The sequence below is a fragment of the Neopelma chrysocephalum genome, unplaced genomic scaffold (assembly GCF_003984885.1).
Source record: "Neopelma chrysocephalum unplaced genomic scaffold, ASM398488v2 Primary Assembly neopelma1_24, whole genome shotgun sequence".
NCBI lineage: Eukaryota > Metazoa > Chordata > Aves > Passeriformes > Pipridae > Neopelma > Neopelma chrysocephalum.
Window position 1 is genome coordinate 19,156,343 of NW_020897693.1, and position 14,347 is coordinate 19,170,689.

Here is a 14,347-nt window from a genome sequence, read left to right on the forward strand (position 1 = left end):
CTAATAGTTTTTATTGCTGGTTTTTACTTCTTTCCACTGTTGTATTTAAATGTAGCTGGATTCTCTTTCATCCTGAGGGGTGATTTTAGAGTTTCCTTGCCAGATTTACAGTCCATCTGCACATCATCTATGGTCTTGTGGCATGATGTGTGATTCTGCAGGCTTATTCTGTGCCAATAATTGCTGCCTAACACGTGGTCAGGCGAGATGTGTGAATCAGCAGCCTATTTCTGCAACCTCAATTCACATTTGTATTCCACAGAATGGGTTGAGACTACTCACATGTCTGAGACCCACAGAATAGGACTAGAAGGCTATTAAATACACAAGCACTGCAAAAGTATAATATAAGTAATATTAAAAAAACCAAAAGATAGTGTTTATGGTGAAATCTTCAAACAGTTCCTTAGAAACATTAGCAATATAGGGAAAATTTATTTTCCATATATTAATTAGGAAAATACAGATACCCTTTAGACAAGATTGATTGTGAAGAAAAATGCAGGGTTTTTTTTTTTTACTTTGTCTGTTTCTTTTGTTTTTTAAAGAAACATAGCATAAAATTTCATTTTATCTTGGGGTACTTGTCCAAAAATTGCTGAAAGCTCAAAAGGAATTACAAGCAGGCTTTGTTTTGCAGCTAAATTAAGATCTCGCGTTACTTCAGACTTTCCAGCTTGTTTGTGTTTACTGTGCCTTGGCAGAGGTGCCCAAGCCAGTTCTGCAGTCAAATCTTGAATTTCCTGCAGTTGGGGTGGAAAGACAATTTGAATATCTTTTTGCTACTTTGAGGATTTTAATTTAGTCTCTTTCTCTAATCAAAAGTAACACCACACGCCAAGAAGTGACAGCTTGTGTCTGCGCAAGTGGACGGTGTTAGTGTGCCACCTCTCTGCCGCAGTGTCTGGAGAGAGGCGTGCTCTGAACTACGTCTCCCAGCAGCCCGCGCTGGCCGACTGAAGGAAGTAGTCACGGTGGTTCTTCCTGAACTTTGAGCAGAGATTTTAAGCCTGAGAAGCGACGATCTGCTGACAGTGCTGTCTCACGCAGTTTCACGCGACCCGTGTCTTGCCACAAGAAAGGTCCGCTGGGATGGCGGTGCAGGTGTTGGTCCTGCCTTCCCCCAAGTGTCTGTTCGATGACCCTGTGCAGATCCGTGTGGTGGGTCTCCGGCCACAGCAGGCGGTCACCCTTCGAGCCAGCCTGGTGGACGAGAGCGGGGAGCTTTTCCAAGCCCACGCTCACTACAGAGCTGGGAGCAGCGGAGAGCTCGACCTCAGCTGCTCCCCAGCCCTGGGGGGCAGCTATTTGGGAGTAGAGCCGATGGGACTGCTGTGGTCTCTGCAGTCTAAAACGCCCTACAAGCGGCTAGCAAAGAGGAATGTCCTGACCCCTTTCTGTGTGGACTTGGAAGTGTATGAAGGCCATGGGGACATAAGCCGCTTGCTGGGAAAATGCACCAACGAACGATGGTTTTTAGGAGAGGGAGTGAAGAGGATTTCAGTCAGAGAAGGTCGTCTGAAAGCAACCCTCTTCCTCCCTCCTGGTGAGTTTTAATTCCATTCTGGTTTACCAGGTGTGACTTACACCACATATTGTGCCCCGTGTCCCCTGGATGCACTCAGCAACTCAGAGCAAAGCCTCAGCTAATGATTCCCTCAGCCTGTGCGTGATCCAGATACTTGGATCCTCACAGCAGAGCAGGGAGGAGCAGGTGTTGCCCAGTCGGGTCAATGGCTGAGGCAGGGGTGTGGTGGTGCAGGAGGGCAGTGGTGGTAACAAAACATGTCTCCTGATTCTTCTAGTTGAGGCAGGTTGGGACATCTCCTGTGGTGAGAGCTCTGGCAAAACTGTCTTTATTTCTTAGCTCTTCTGTGTAGCTGACGGGACAGAGAGGCCCCTGGGCTTTGGCAGAGCTGTGATATGTGACAGCTCTGGCTGTGGAGTGAAGACACACTTCTGGATGAGGCATGGTGGGAGCACTGAACTCAGGCTGCAGCCAGCCTAGGCTGCTCCAGCAGCTGCCACAGATCTTCCTGCAGGCTCTGGACTTGTATCTCTGTCTCTCTCTTTAGCTAAGGAAAAGCCAAAGCAAGAAGTCTCTACCTGGTTGAGCAGCTGATCTGCGTGGGATATTTAGGAAGATGGGAGACAAATGGGAAAATGAAGGTCTTAAGTAAACTGGTACCATATTCCACAGCTTCATCAGAGACAGTGCTGAGACTGGATCCTGTGCAAAGCTGCTTTGAGCCGTGAAATGTTTCAGTTTCTTGAGCAGAACTTAAACATGGCTGTCTTGCTCTGTAATTAATAAACAGTCCCTTACAGCTGTTGCAACATCAAAGCTTGTAAGGGAAGTCTGGCTATAAGAATGAGCAGAGCAGCATCAGGAAAGGAACGTCCTATTGCTGCAGGAGGAGAGCTGAGAAGCCCGGGGTAGTTACCTGTCTGAATTGACGTAGATTAGTGCTGGTATTTGTGAGTATATTTCATAACCCAAATATTCCCTCCCTGGCAAACCTAGCACAGTTCCTGAAGAAGTGCTGCTCATGCAGTAATACTGTTTATTCATTGATCCCCAGTGACCTGGAAGCATCTAGGCCAATGTCAGCAAAATCCATGATGGGAGAAGGATGTCCAACCTATGACTTCCTGTAATGAGTTTCTAAGGGAGAGAAGAAATATCCAAATTCATGTCCTTACAGTGACTTTGTGTGTGCCTGAGAACAACAGCCACCACAAAAAGCTTCAGAGGATGATTTCTTCTGATATCTACTGATGTGTGCTGAGAGGGCACCACTGAAATGACAACTGTGGGAACTTTTCTCTTTGTTAGTACACTTTGCTATACATACCCCTTTGTTGCAGGACCTGGTCTGTTCCCTGGACTTATTGATTTGTATGGATCTGGAGGAGGTCTTGTTGAATACAGAGCAAGTCTCCTGGCTAGCAGAGGCTTTGTGACCCTGGCTCTTGCTTACATGGCCTTTGAAGATATCCCTACTACTCCAGAGGTTCTTGAACTGGACTATTTTGAGGAAGCTGTGAAATTTTTGCAGAAGCAGCAGCAGGTAAGAGACAAATTATGGTGCTCTTCCTGTTGGTAACTATTTTGCAGTTTTCTAGTTGGAATAGTGTATGTCACTGAATGCAACAAAGTTTCTGAAATGTTAGAAGGAAACAAGGTTGTCTGAAAGACAATGTGATCTTGAGAGATGGAAAAGCATGTGCTTCAACTCAAATTTTGCACGTAGCTGGGTAGCTGGTTTTGCACAGCATCTTGTAACAGTCCAAAACATGCTGGCAAACCAGATTTGTGAAAGATTAAATCAAAGCAGTTCCTGGACTAGAAGTACAAAACTGCTTAAGCAGTAAATCTTAATTTTCCCCAACTTTTGCATCTTTCAAGATTTTAGAGGGGAAAACAATCCATTGACTATATTACAGGCTATTGATTCTGTACCACAAGTGTCCTTCTAAAGTTTCAAAAGACAATAATAGAAAACTTTAACAAAAGAATCCCTTTCAGTTGTAGCACTGGAGGGTGTGACACATCTTAAGCTGAGGCTGTATTTGAAAAAGTGTGTGGGATGAAAAAGACACTTAATAGCAGTGTATCATCATACTTAACTCAAAAGTGACCAAGAGATACTATGTAGCATTAAAATTTTAATGGAGTGCTGCTTAAAAAGGTATTAATTTCACAAAGTTATTTCCTTTCTAGCACATGGACACCAGGATTGTAGCCAGTGTGAGAGCGGAATTAAGCCTTGCTTATCTTCTTTCTCTTAGAGCTCTGAAACATCTAGAATTCGATATAAAGGACCTTCACTATATATCAGTTGATTTAAACAGCTGTTGGGGTCACTGAGCCTCAGGTGTAATGAACCTTACATTTTCTAAGGCAAAAGAGAAAATAACAGGTCAGCTGTAGAAGAGTATTAAAAAAAATGGCAATAAAGAAATTTAATGCAAGTAAACCCATGAAAAAGTGGTTTGGAGATAGGAACAGTAAAAGATTCCATATCGAGACCGAGTGTCTAGCCAGGATGTGGAGGGAGCAAAGAGACTTTGTAGAGGTCATCAGGAAGGAAAAGTCTTACAGGAGGAGAGATGTTGAGGAGTTGTGGAATTCATAGTCACTCTTGTGGAGCCTCAGCAAAGGGATAGATGAAGGATTGATATAACCTGAACAGAGAGAGGGAAGGGGCAAAATATAGGTGGTCTGAGAGGGATGAGTGAGAAAGCAGAACATTATGTCAACTCGGGAAATAAGGAGTAGTTGATAATGTTTTCATAACTCTGTTTCAGGTGAAAGATACCGGGATTGGTGTTTTGGGCTTGTCCAAAGGAGCTGATCTAGCCCTTTCCATGGCCACATTTGTACCTGGCATCAAGGCAGCTGTCAGCATATCTGGAAGTGGTTTTAATTCCTTCATTCCCCTGAAGGGGAATGGCTTCACTATTCCTCCCCACCCATATAATCTGGAGAGGATGAAGATCAGTGATGAGTCTGGCCTAGTAGATTTTTCAGATGTCTTGGATGATCACAGGGACCCAACAACTTGGGATTGTCGCATTCCAGTGGAGAGGTCCTTAGCCAAGTTCCTGTTCTTGTCTGGACTGGATGACACAAACTGGAAAAGTGACCTCTATTGCCAGGATGCTGTTCAGCGCCTTCAGCAGTGTGGACGGGAAGTGGAGTTTTACTCCTATTCTGGAGCAGGGCACCTCTTGGAACCACCATACTTGCCTCTGTGCCAGGCTTCGATCCACAGAGTGCTTGGGATGTTTGTGTGTTGGGGAGGGCAGTGGAGAGAGCATGCTAAAGCCCAAGAAGATGCCTGGCACAGGATACAGGCCTTTTTCCGGCAGCATTTGATGGACTCAGACATTCCTAAGAGCAAGCTATAGTGGAAGTTGTCAAAGATGCTGACCAGGGTTGGTATTTCAGTACTCACTAAATCTTGGAAACTCATCAGAAGTTTCCTGGACTACCTTCCTCCAAACCCCACTGTTGCATCATTGTTTATTTTCATTCTCCTAATAGTTTTCCACTTAGTTGAATTTCCATTTAGTTGAAATTTGGTTGACTTCTGGCCACAGCTTCACTGGTCTGCCTGTGTGCTGTAGTCTGACCCAGCATCCCATTATGTAGATTACATTTGTAATGAGCTATTTTTGCCCTCAATCTGCAACCGTCTCCTTTCATAAGAGGCAATACTCTCCCAGGAGTTTTCCACTGAATTATTTAGGAATATTATTTCTACAGGAAACTACCATTAAAAATAAAAATACTTTCTGCCAGCAAATCAACAATGAGGTCACAGATGCTTTCATACAGTTGTTACGTTGTCACATTCAGCCATCAGGTTCAAGGAAAACGGTGTTGAAACTAAGGGATGAAGGGAGCTGACTGGTGACTCCATCGACAATGACAGCACATGGGACCTCTTTGTTTTTTTGTTCTGGAATGAAAGCTTTGCTACCCAGTTAAAAGCCCTTTATTTGTCATTTGGATGGAAGCTGGCAAGAAAGACTGAAAAAGCTGGTTTAGCTGAGCAGCTCTGTGCACATAATGGAAAATATTCCAGCCAATTCACTTTCACTGGGAATACTTTTGAAATGAAACTCAAATTTGAAACTTATCTTCAGGAAATAGGAACTGGAGGCAGACTAATGTAAAATAATTGGTAATGGCTTAATTTCAATAAAATGCTTCTGTCTGTTCTTGAGCATGTTCTTAAGTATTTTGCTGAAGACTTTGATATTTAATGTTTCTTCTGCTGAAGAGATAATTTAGACAAATAGGGCTATAGGGCTAAGATCACATTCTTTTTCCAAGTTAATAGCAAAAATTCTACTAATTGCAGCCTGTTGAGTCAGGGTGATTTATGTAGTTTCTCCAGGTCTACTGAATACAGACAACATTATTCAAGAGCAATGTGGATTATTGTCCTGGTTAGAACGGCTGGGACCAATTCATCCCTGGATGGGTGTAACCCAAAACTGTGTATTCTATAGCCTCCATGCCATTTCCCAAAAACTGTTGTCAGTAGAAGCCTGCAAGGTGGGAAGATCTTCCTGTACCCTTTTATGGAATTCCCCGCTCTGATATCCTTATATGGAATTCCCCGCTCTGATAAGAGGGACTGAGCATCCACATGCCCTTTTATGGAATTCCCTACTCTGAGGGAGGGACTGAGCACTCCCGCCTGAACTGGAGAGTATATAACTGGGAGTTTCAGAGCCTTGGCTCTCTCTCGTGGGACCCAGAGGAAGACAGCAGACCACCGCTGCTCCCAACCAGGCTGAGACCACCACCCTCGACTGGACTGCAATCACCACTTCTGACCAGACTGCAGCAGCTCTCCCACCAGCAGGTTTATTCCCTCTCCCTTTGCTTTGGACTCGGGGGGTGGGCCAAGGTACACCACTTTTGTTCATACCCCAGGGTGCTGGGTTTGTACATTTGGGTTTTGTGGATTAAAACCAATTGTCTGTCTGTATAATTGTACTTATTGCATTATTTTAATAAATTGTTATTCTGACTTATAAATCTCTCTTTTGAATTGAGTTCATTTTGCCTTGCTGGTTAACTTTTAAACCAGCACAATTATTTAATTAAAGATAATAGACCTTTAGCTGCAAGAGATCCTCTGCCAAGCACAACTGATAAAACTAATAAAAATATGATGGGAAAAGCTGGTCTTGTAATCTGCTTGTAATTGAAAAGTGCTTCAGATAAAATAGAGCATCAAAGAACTAGCTTGAACCAAAAGATCTCATCTTGCTTCTTACATAGTCATCCCTTGTTTAGCACTTTGCACTACATTTCTGATAAGAGAATGAGAAAAGCTTGTGACAAGTCTCTTCAGAAACTGAGAATCTCCCTGCACGTAAGTTGCTATGAACAAGTTTATTACAAGGGAACAGTACATCTTGTGGTGCTCTTTTGGGGCAGGATGATTTCCCTAGCTAACTTGGAATCAGGCAACAATGGAGAGTGCTGATTTGCAAATGCATTCTTAAAATTTTCCATTTTTGATTTGGTACAACTTTTGGTCTCTTTACATAGGAAGGAGACTATCCCAAAAAGAAGAGAGGAGTGCAAAAAAGCATGTCCTTGAATGGAACATCTCTAAACTCATCTTTAGCCTTATTGCTCAGAGCCCATGGAACTAAAATAATCTGGGTGAATGTGATCTAAGTTATATGAAGCATATATAGCTTATTGTTTTTAATTAGGTGTCCCTGAAGCAGCCCACAGACTACTTGCACACTGTGAGACCTTTGGACACAGCTTTTTGTATCACAGTGCAGATGATTTACTTTACACAGCTCCGTCCTCCTGGCCAATCTACTCAGGAACCCTTCATGAAAAGCTCCAGGGACTCCTAACAGTTTGGAAATATATGGGTACTGCATGGAGCAATGTTCTCTGTACTTCTCAAGGCTTCTTGAAAAAATTGTGGGGTTCTCTTCTCATAGTTTGCCATATATGTTGTAAGGCTGTGTATAGCTCAGGAAGAAAAAAGTTCTTGATATTCTTTGCTGGAGACCTGAAAGTACTGAGTCCAATCAGATATGAGATTGAACACAAGCAAAAACTGACCCTGAAGCATTTCGATGCACATAGAGTATAACTTGGAGGAAACTGCAGAACAAAAGTAATCGAAGTGCCTGTAAGCAAGAAATGAACCACAGGTATAGAAGACGTGAAACATCGCTGGCAAAGTAGCTGCCTCTGCAGAAGTAGTGGGTATTTGAGACTGCAGTGGGTTTTTACTAGGGACTGTTCTGAACAAGGATATTTCAGTGCAAATGTACTCCTGTAACACCAGTGGCTTCTTACTCAGGCAAAACAGTGTCTCTGGATGGCTTCTGCAAGCAAGGTTATTTCACAACCGCAGGACAGAAGAGATGAAGTGGAAGATGAGAATATACATTGTGTGGTGTAATTTAGAGGTGACTTTTCTCCATTTCTTTTTTCTGTTTCCTGTGTGTGTTTGGAAGTCTAAAGATTTAGGTGAGGGGTTTTTTTGATTCAAAACTTAGTTCTCTAATACACTGCCAGATCATTTGTTATCAAGCTGAGGGATAAGACCAACGTTTAATGACAAAATACAAATAGTAAAATTTTTTTTATATCAGTATTTTGCTAACAAATTTATCATTCTACCATTTCAGAAAAAAAAATCACTATTCTGTACTTTTTAGTGCTCCATATACATTATTCAAAAATGGAATCTGAGCCAAATGTAGTGTTAAGCACAGAGAAAGGGATACTTTACGTTTGGCAAGAAGGAAGATTAATATTTCCAATGAACTAACACTCCTTGCAGCATTTACTGCAAAATATCCCTGCTACTTTTCATTGTCCAGGACAAAAACTAGAAATGCTAAAAGAGTCTTAAAAATTGTCCATGCAAAATTTGCATTAAACCTAAAAATGTCTGGACCTTGACTTTAGATAGCACTTAGAAAAAAATAATTGAGTTACATTCTATTTATGTAGGATTATATATTTTCAGTGACTTCAGCTGCTGAATTTTCAACATCTTGTGTTTAGACTGTAAATATATATTTGCATTAAAGTCACTTCAGTGAAAGGTGTGGTTTTATACTTTTCTTAACTGTTTCAAGAATACCTTGCTGTGCAGAGGGACACTCATGCCTTTTTTCCTGGTTACCGATCTAACTGGGAAGTAATCCTGTAGAAAAAAACCAAAACACAAAAGATTAAAATGTTTAGTTGGATCAAAGAAGGAAGCAGCAGGAATGTGCATGGGGTAATCAGGAGAAGCAGGGGTGAGTGATTCTGTGCCTTTCAGGATCAGTGTGACCTTATGCCAAGCCAAGGTAATTGAGAAATTAGCAGAGTTTTTAGTTATGTTTGTAATCACTAGTCCACCTGATTCTAAATTGTGAGCCATTTCTGTATACAGTGAAGTGAATGCTTGGTGGCTCGTTGTGTGCTGCCCCCATTTACAGTGGATCTGGTCCTGAAAGAGTGTTCAGCAGTGGAGAAAAGATTGTGAAATGTGAATGTCGGATTGGAGACAGCTGGATAGACATTTCAAGGGAGATGTCCCGTATAGGAACAGAGCATGTGCATAACTCTGCCTTCAACTAGAAGAGAAAGTTCAAATGCACTGCTATCATTTTAATATGCTATGAATTCAGAAAGATAGTTTTGAATCAATAAGCCTGTGCCATCTGCAAGAGTCTATCCCTGGATAGTGTCAGTCTGACATTCTCGACCATCAAGCACTAACTCAAAATGGATTAATTTTTCTAGTCTAGGCACTGGCTGCAAAGTGCTTTGGCTCCAACCATTCTCCCATTTCTGGATCATTTCAGATAAGAGATACATGTTGTCTTGATACAAGAAGACTACTTTGATACCTAACAGCATCATTTCTGTTGTAGTGGGAGAGAAAGAAGTCAGGGGTCTGTACTTTTTGTTGGAAATATCATATCCAATTGCTGAAACAGCCCAGCAATTACTGCTTCAATGCCAGTCTACATACAACTCCCTGTAAAGCTGAGACTTAGTCTCTTTTTAGACAGCAATGTACAGGGGCAACTATGTTCTTTCAAGCCTTCCAGGAATCTTGTTCTTGCTATGACCATCTTCCCTCATCTGAGGGTGTAATGTCTGCTTTCTCTTTTTTTCTCTATCTTTGGCAGTTTTGCTCCCGTCTCACTGACCATGACCCAGGCCATTCCAATTCCCGGGCACTTTGCATGATCTGCTGATGGAGGGGGAGCACCCTTAGCAATATGTAAGGCCAAGGCCAGAAGGGTATATGATAACACTGGCAATGATGCTTTGACTAGTGAAGACTAGGAATATTATGTTGTCCGTTGAAAAATTCCTCAAACTGGTCTTGTTTCTGGCAAGCTACCTTTAAGTAGGTCAGAAGGACAATTTTGCAGTGAGAATGAGATGTGTTCGGTATATTTATAGTGACTAATGACTGTATGCAGCGTGTTTTGTATGTGATCAGGAACACTGGAAAGTGTACCATATGTGGCACCTCAGCAGCAAGAAGTGAGATTTAGAGAGTGATAGGCCATCCAGATGGGTCATTCGGTCTGGGCTAATAGTTAACCTGAAGTAGTTTTTGTTAGTTTAAATTTTGACCTAGTTTAGTGTTTAGTTTTTAAGAATTATTTCAAGGAGACCTTGAAGTGGCAGTTGTTTTCACATTGTTCATTTCTAGTTGAGTTTGCTATTACCAAAAGGAAGGCATGGGACAGCTTTGGTTGTGCTTGATTGAAAGTAACATCTGCAATAATCAGCTAGTTTGACCATGTCTGACTGTAAGGGAGCTGGTGGTCACAGAACAGCCAAGTCTGGGTACAGAGCCAAGGTTTGGCTAAATAGCCAACCGTTATGATTTAGCAGGAGCAAAACACTGGGAAAATCCATTAATATCACACTAGCAGAACTAAAGTATCTGTAGATGCCATTCTTGTTCAAATCCAGCCTGCTCAACCTCCAATTTCTGGTGAGAGAACTTGCAAAATGGGAGACATCTGTGATTTGGAGGTTACCTCCCTGTGTGACATCAGATATATATACACAGATGACCGTGAAATTTGTACATAGTGATGTATGTAAGTGATACAATTTGTCTTGGAGCAAGATGAAAGGGCAAATCTTTCAATCTGAACTGATTCTTTATGAGAATCTCCTATGCAATTAGATTGATATTACATTGATAAATACAGCCAGTGATTAAGCTGCATTTGTTTATGATTCTGGATACTGAGCCTAAAAATTCAAGCATTAAGCAGGGACTTATAAGTCACACTTTGACATTGTGCAGAATTTGAGAATGACTCTATCAGCTGGACTTGGTACATTTGACTGCTGAGCAGTCAGCAGTTCCCTAGTTCCCTGCCAGGCACTGACTGTGACATGAATACTGATCTACTGTACTGCTCCTTGGTGCTTCTGTCAGAATATTGCTCATACTAGATTTAAATCTGCAAACAGATAAAGTGTGTTTGTTGCTTGCATCAACTGATGTCCAGGTGTTAGAAAGATAAATTGCTTGTTGATAGAATTGCCCTGTTAAGGTTTAGGGCTTCACATGTTTCAATTGATCTCAGACCTAGGGGGAGGTTAACAAAGTTTGGAGAGAAGGATGTACTACTACAGTGGATGCAAAGAATGCAGAATTTATGGACCACATACACAAGGACATTTGGCAGAACTCCCAAAATCTCCAGTATGTGGCTTTGGGCTGCTGCCAATGGACTGAAGAGACAGCATGCTGCTTTGGGTTTGGGGATGTTCCATGGTCTCCTCTCCTCCAATATAGGCAAATGCGATTAAAAATAAAATATTTGTGAGATATCTGTCAAACTATATCTGGCTGCCACTTTATCATGAGTATTCATAGTGCTGTTTGTAGTATGAGGTAGGTAAAAGCTAACTGTAAACCCATCCAAAGCCTTTCATTATTCTGACAGCTTTCATTACCTTCCGGACTTTTTTCTCTGGAAGGGATTATAACTCAGGAAGACAGTTACACGCTATCCTTCCCCGTAAGTTCAGGATCAAGGTTAAAATCCTAGTTGTTGGTCCAGACTTATAAACAGACTGTGCTGTGTGTACTGGTGATTGATTATTGTGGCAGTGTTCAAGGCTTTTAATAAGAAAGGTCAGGTACCCTAGAGGCTTCTGCTGAATACCTGATTATCTTTTATAGAATAATTTGTATGCTAGAAACATGGTGGCTGGTAAACACTCACAGCTGTTCTGGTAAAAACTACTTCATTCAGTTTGTGGGTTATCTTGCATCTGCAGGTAGAAAAAATAGTCAGACCCTCAGACACAATTCAACTAATTAAGCCACTCACACCAGCTGAGACACTGTTGGGAAAAAAAGAAAGAATATATTCAAAATAAGAAAGTGATACAGATTGAGCGTTCTCTATTCTACTAGCAGGAAATGTGCAGTGCAAAAACAACACACAGTGGTCACTGTTTGCCACATGGGACAATTGGGAAACAACAGAGAAAAAATTCCTCACAGTGAGAGTGGTTAAACCCTTGAAGAGGTGCCCAAAGAGGTTGTGGAATCACTGTTGGTGTACATTTTTGACAGAATAAAAGAAAAGAGCAACATCATATTACTTTGGAATTAAGTCCTGCTTTGATCAGGTGTTTGGACAAGATGACCTTAAGGGCCCTTTCCAATTTTTGAGGATTATAGGAAATGGTATATTCAGGTTCACTTTCCCCAGTGTGAAGTGCACTTGCCTGAACTAGAAAGGCCGGTTCATGAGATGTTAAACACATGTTGTTTATCCTTTAAAATGGTATATACCACTCATGCATTTTATCCACAGTCAAAAGAACAGGTACATGAACCCCTGGCTTCATTTAGCAAATGTATGAATACCTCAGGAGGAGATGCAGTAGCTCCTCCTGTCTTCTGGAATGTGTACAAGCTTTGGGCATCATCTTTCATGGAAACTGAGGGACAAATTTAACCAGGCAATGAATGACACAGTTCTAGTCAGTTCTGTTGAGGCAGACATTCATGAGATTCCTTTCTTAGAAGAAGAAAGTACATACTGAAACTGAAATATTTTTTGGGGGTAGAAACAGATTCCAGTTTGAGAGGAACTAGTAGAGTTTTGTAAAGAGACTACCCTTGGACCTAGCAGGCAAGTAATTCCATAGAGTACTTAGGGATCTTAAAGATACCTTTAGGATGGTTTTAATGAGTGAATGCTGTGAGTACTGTATGTCGAGTTCTGTAAGTCGAAGTAGAGCTAAGTGGCAGAGGAGGTTTGTTAATTAATTAAAAGAACTGTAGCTCCTGTGGAGACACCAGTTCTTACTTTTATATTGCTCTGTTGGTTGTTCCCCACTGAAGATTTACAAATCCGAGAGAACCAGTTGGGAAGTGGCAGTGAGTGGATACGTATATACCACCCACAGCACATCTTCCATCCAAAGCTGTCAGTGGTTTTATATGCATATTGCTTCAGAGCAAAACCAAACCCTCACTTGGAAGTGATGAGAGATTTCTAACAGCTGCGTGAAATCCTGCCATAGAGCAGTTCTAGCTGGCTTGTACTGGAACAGAACAAAAAGATGATGCTTGAGAAAACTGAATGTGAGGCTGTCTTCTAACTGGTTCTTCCTTTTATGGTCTGGTTCATTTATGCCCTTCTCATCAGGCTGTTTATTATGGGACAAGTCTCCGTATAAATGATTCCCATTGTCTTATTAAAAAAAATGGAAGGAGAAAGGGCAAAAGAGTATCCTGCAGAAGAATCTGTACATTTATTTTGTCAGGAACATCCCCACAGAAAAGGGAAGTTAGTTATTTCAAAATTGTCTAGATTTTATCAGGGACAGGGGTTTTGCCTTTTAAATCAAAACTCACCATGAAAGTAATTTTGTTAAAATGTGACCATGAAAAATTTGGTTGTGATTGCTGGATAATAGTCCTGTCACAGCTCCTTATTCTTCTCAATCTGTTACTTCAGAGGTTTGTTCATAGTCAAAGGTCAATGCATTCAGCCCGTAGTCACTGATTTATTGTGTCATACACTGTCACAAGTGATTTTCAATACTTCTTATCAAACACATTTTATCATCATGTTTTAGCTCTGTGGGAGGAAATATTGTGCAGCTCAAACATGGTAGCTTTTTAAAAGTGATCCATTACATGTCCTGTTGCCCACTACTGTCTCAAGTGGTTTTTTCTAGTTTCTACTTTATGATGGGAAAGTATGTAGAAATATTTTGCTCCAGTCCAGTATATGCAGTGGAATTTCAGTATATGAAATACATAAACTCAAAATCACAATGCAACTAGACAAATCATAAATCAACTAAAATAGAGGTATAAATTGTACATTTATAAAGAAAAAAAGAAAAAACCTGCATTTAAGGAGTATCTTAAATTTCTCCCCTTTGTAAAGGGAAGTATGTGAGTGTGTGTGAGAGGAGTGGTGTGGGCGTACATAAAAATCCATTGGAAAGGAGGGGGGAAAATGGAGAGTGGAAAGAAAAGGATAAACAAAAGAGTATGGGTCACTTACAACTTGAGATATTCTGTGATTAAAAAAAATCTGTTTAGTAATTAACTTGTATGGTTTTTTGTAGAATGTAGAGTCCCCATCAGAAATCTCCTTCTGCCAGAAGACAAACATGTGCAAGTGAAAGCATGATGGCTCAGGTTGTGACCAGATGGTTGGTTTCACTGTGCAGTGCCAGAGGTGAGTGGTAACCACTTCCAGTTCCGGGATTAGTAGAATAATCACAGTGCCAATTGCTGAGCCACAAGGTGAATCCATTTTTCTCTGTAGG

At 41.3% G+C, this 14,347-nt stretch overlaps 2 protein-coding genes across 3 annotated transcripts in view; both read left to right on the forward strand.

The window, feature by feature from the left end:
• Nucleotides 1-8: 8 nt before the first annotated feature.
• On the forward strand, nucleotides 9-5,735 carry LOC113979309 (acyl-coenzyme A thioesterase 1-like). Its single transcript, XM_027706745.1, has 3 exons — nucleotides 9-1,546; nucleotides 2,869-3,071; nucleotides 4,312-5,735. The coding sequence occupies exons 1-3, from the start codon at nucleotides 1,093-1,095 to the stop codon at nucleotides 4,912-4,914; spliced, it is 1,260 nt and encodes a 419-aa protein (XP_027562546.1). The 5' UTR covers nucleotides 9-1,092; the 3' UTR covers nucleotides 4,915-5,735.
• A 7,272-nt stretch (nucleotides 5,736-13,007) lies between these two features.
• Nucleotides 13,008-14,347, forward strand: part of LOC113979276 (cytosolic phospholipase A2 beta-like) — a 56,617-nt gene continuing 55,277 nt past the window's right edge. For both annotated transcript variants that reach the window (XM_027706727.1, XM_027706733.1), the window contains exon 1: nucleotides 13,008-14,256. The gene's annotated coding sequence lies outside the window, so the exon portion shown is untranslated. The remainder of the gene's footprint in view (nucleotides 14,257-14,347) is intronic.

Bases quoted from the DNA above. Each gene is read 5' to 3' on its own strand.
- LOC113979309 (XM_027706745.1), top strand. From the start codon at position 1,093: ATGGCGGTGCAGGTGTTGGTCCTGCCTTCCCCCAAGTGTCTGTTCGAT. The intron at 1,547-2,868 runs GTGAGTTTTAAT...CCTTTGTTGCAG, and splicing joins AACCCTCTTCCTCCCTCCTG to GACCTGGTCTGTTCCCTGGA. The intron at 3,072-4,311 runs GTAAGAGACAAA...ACTCTGTTTCAG, and splicing joins TTTTGCAGAAGCAGCAGCAG to GTGAAAGATACCGGGATTGG.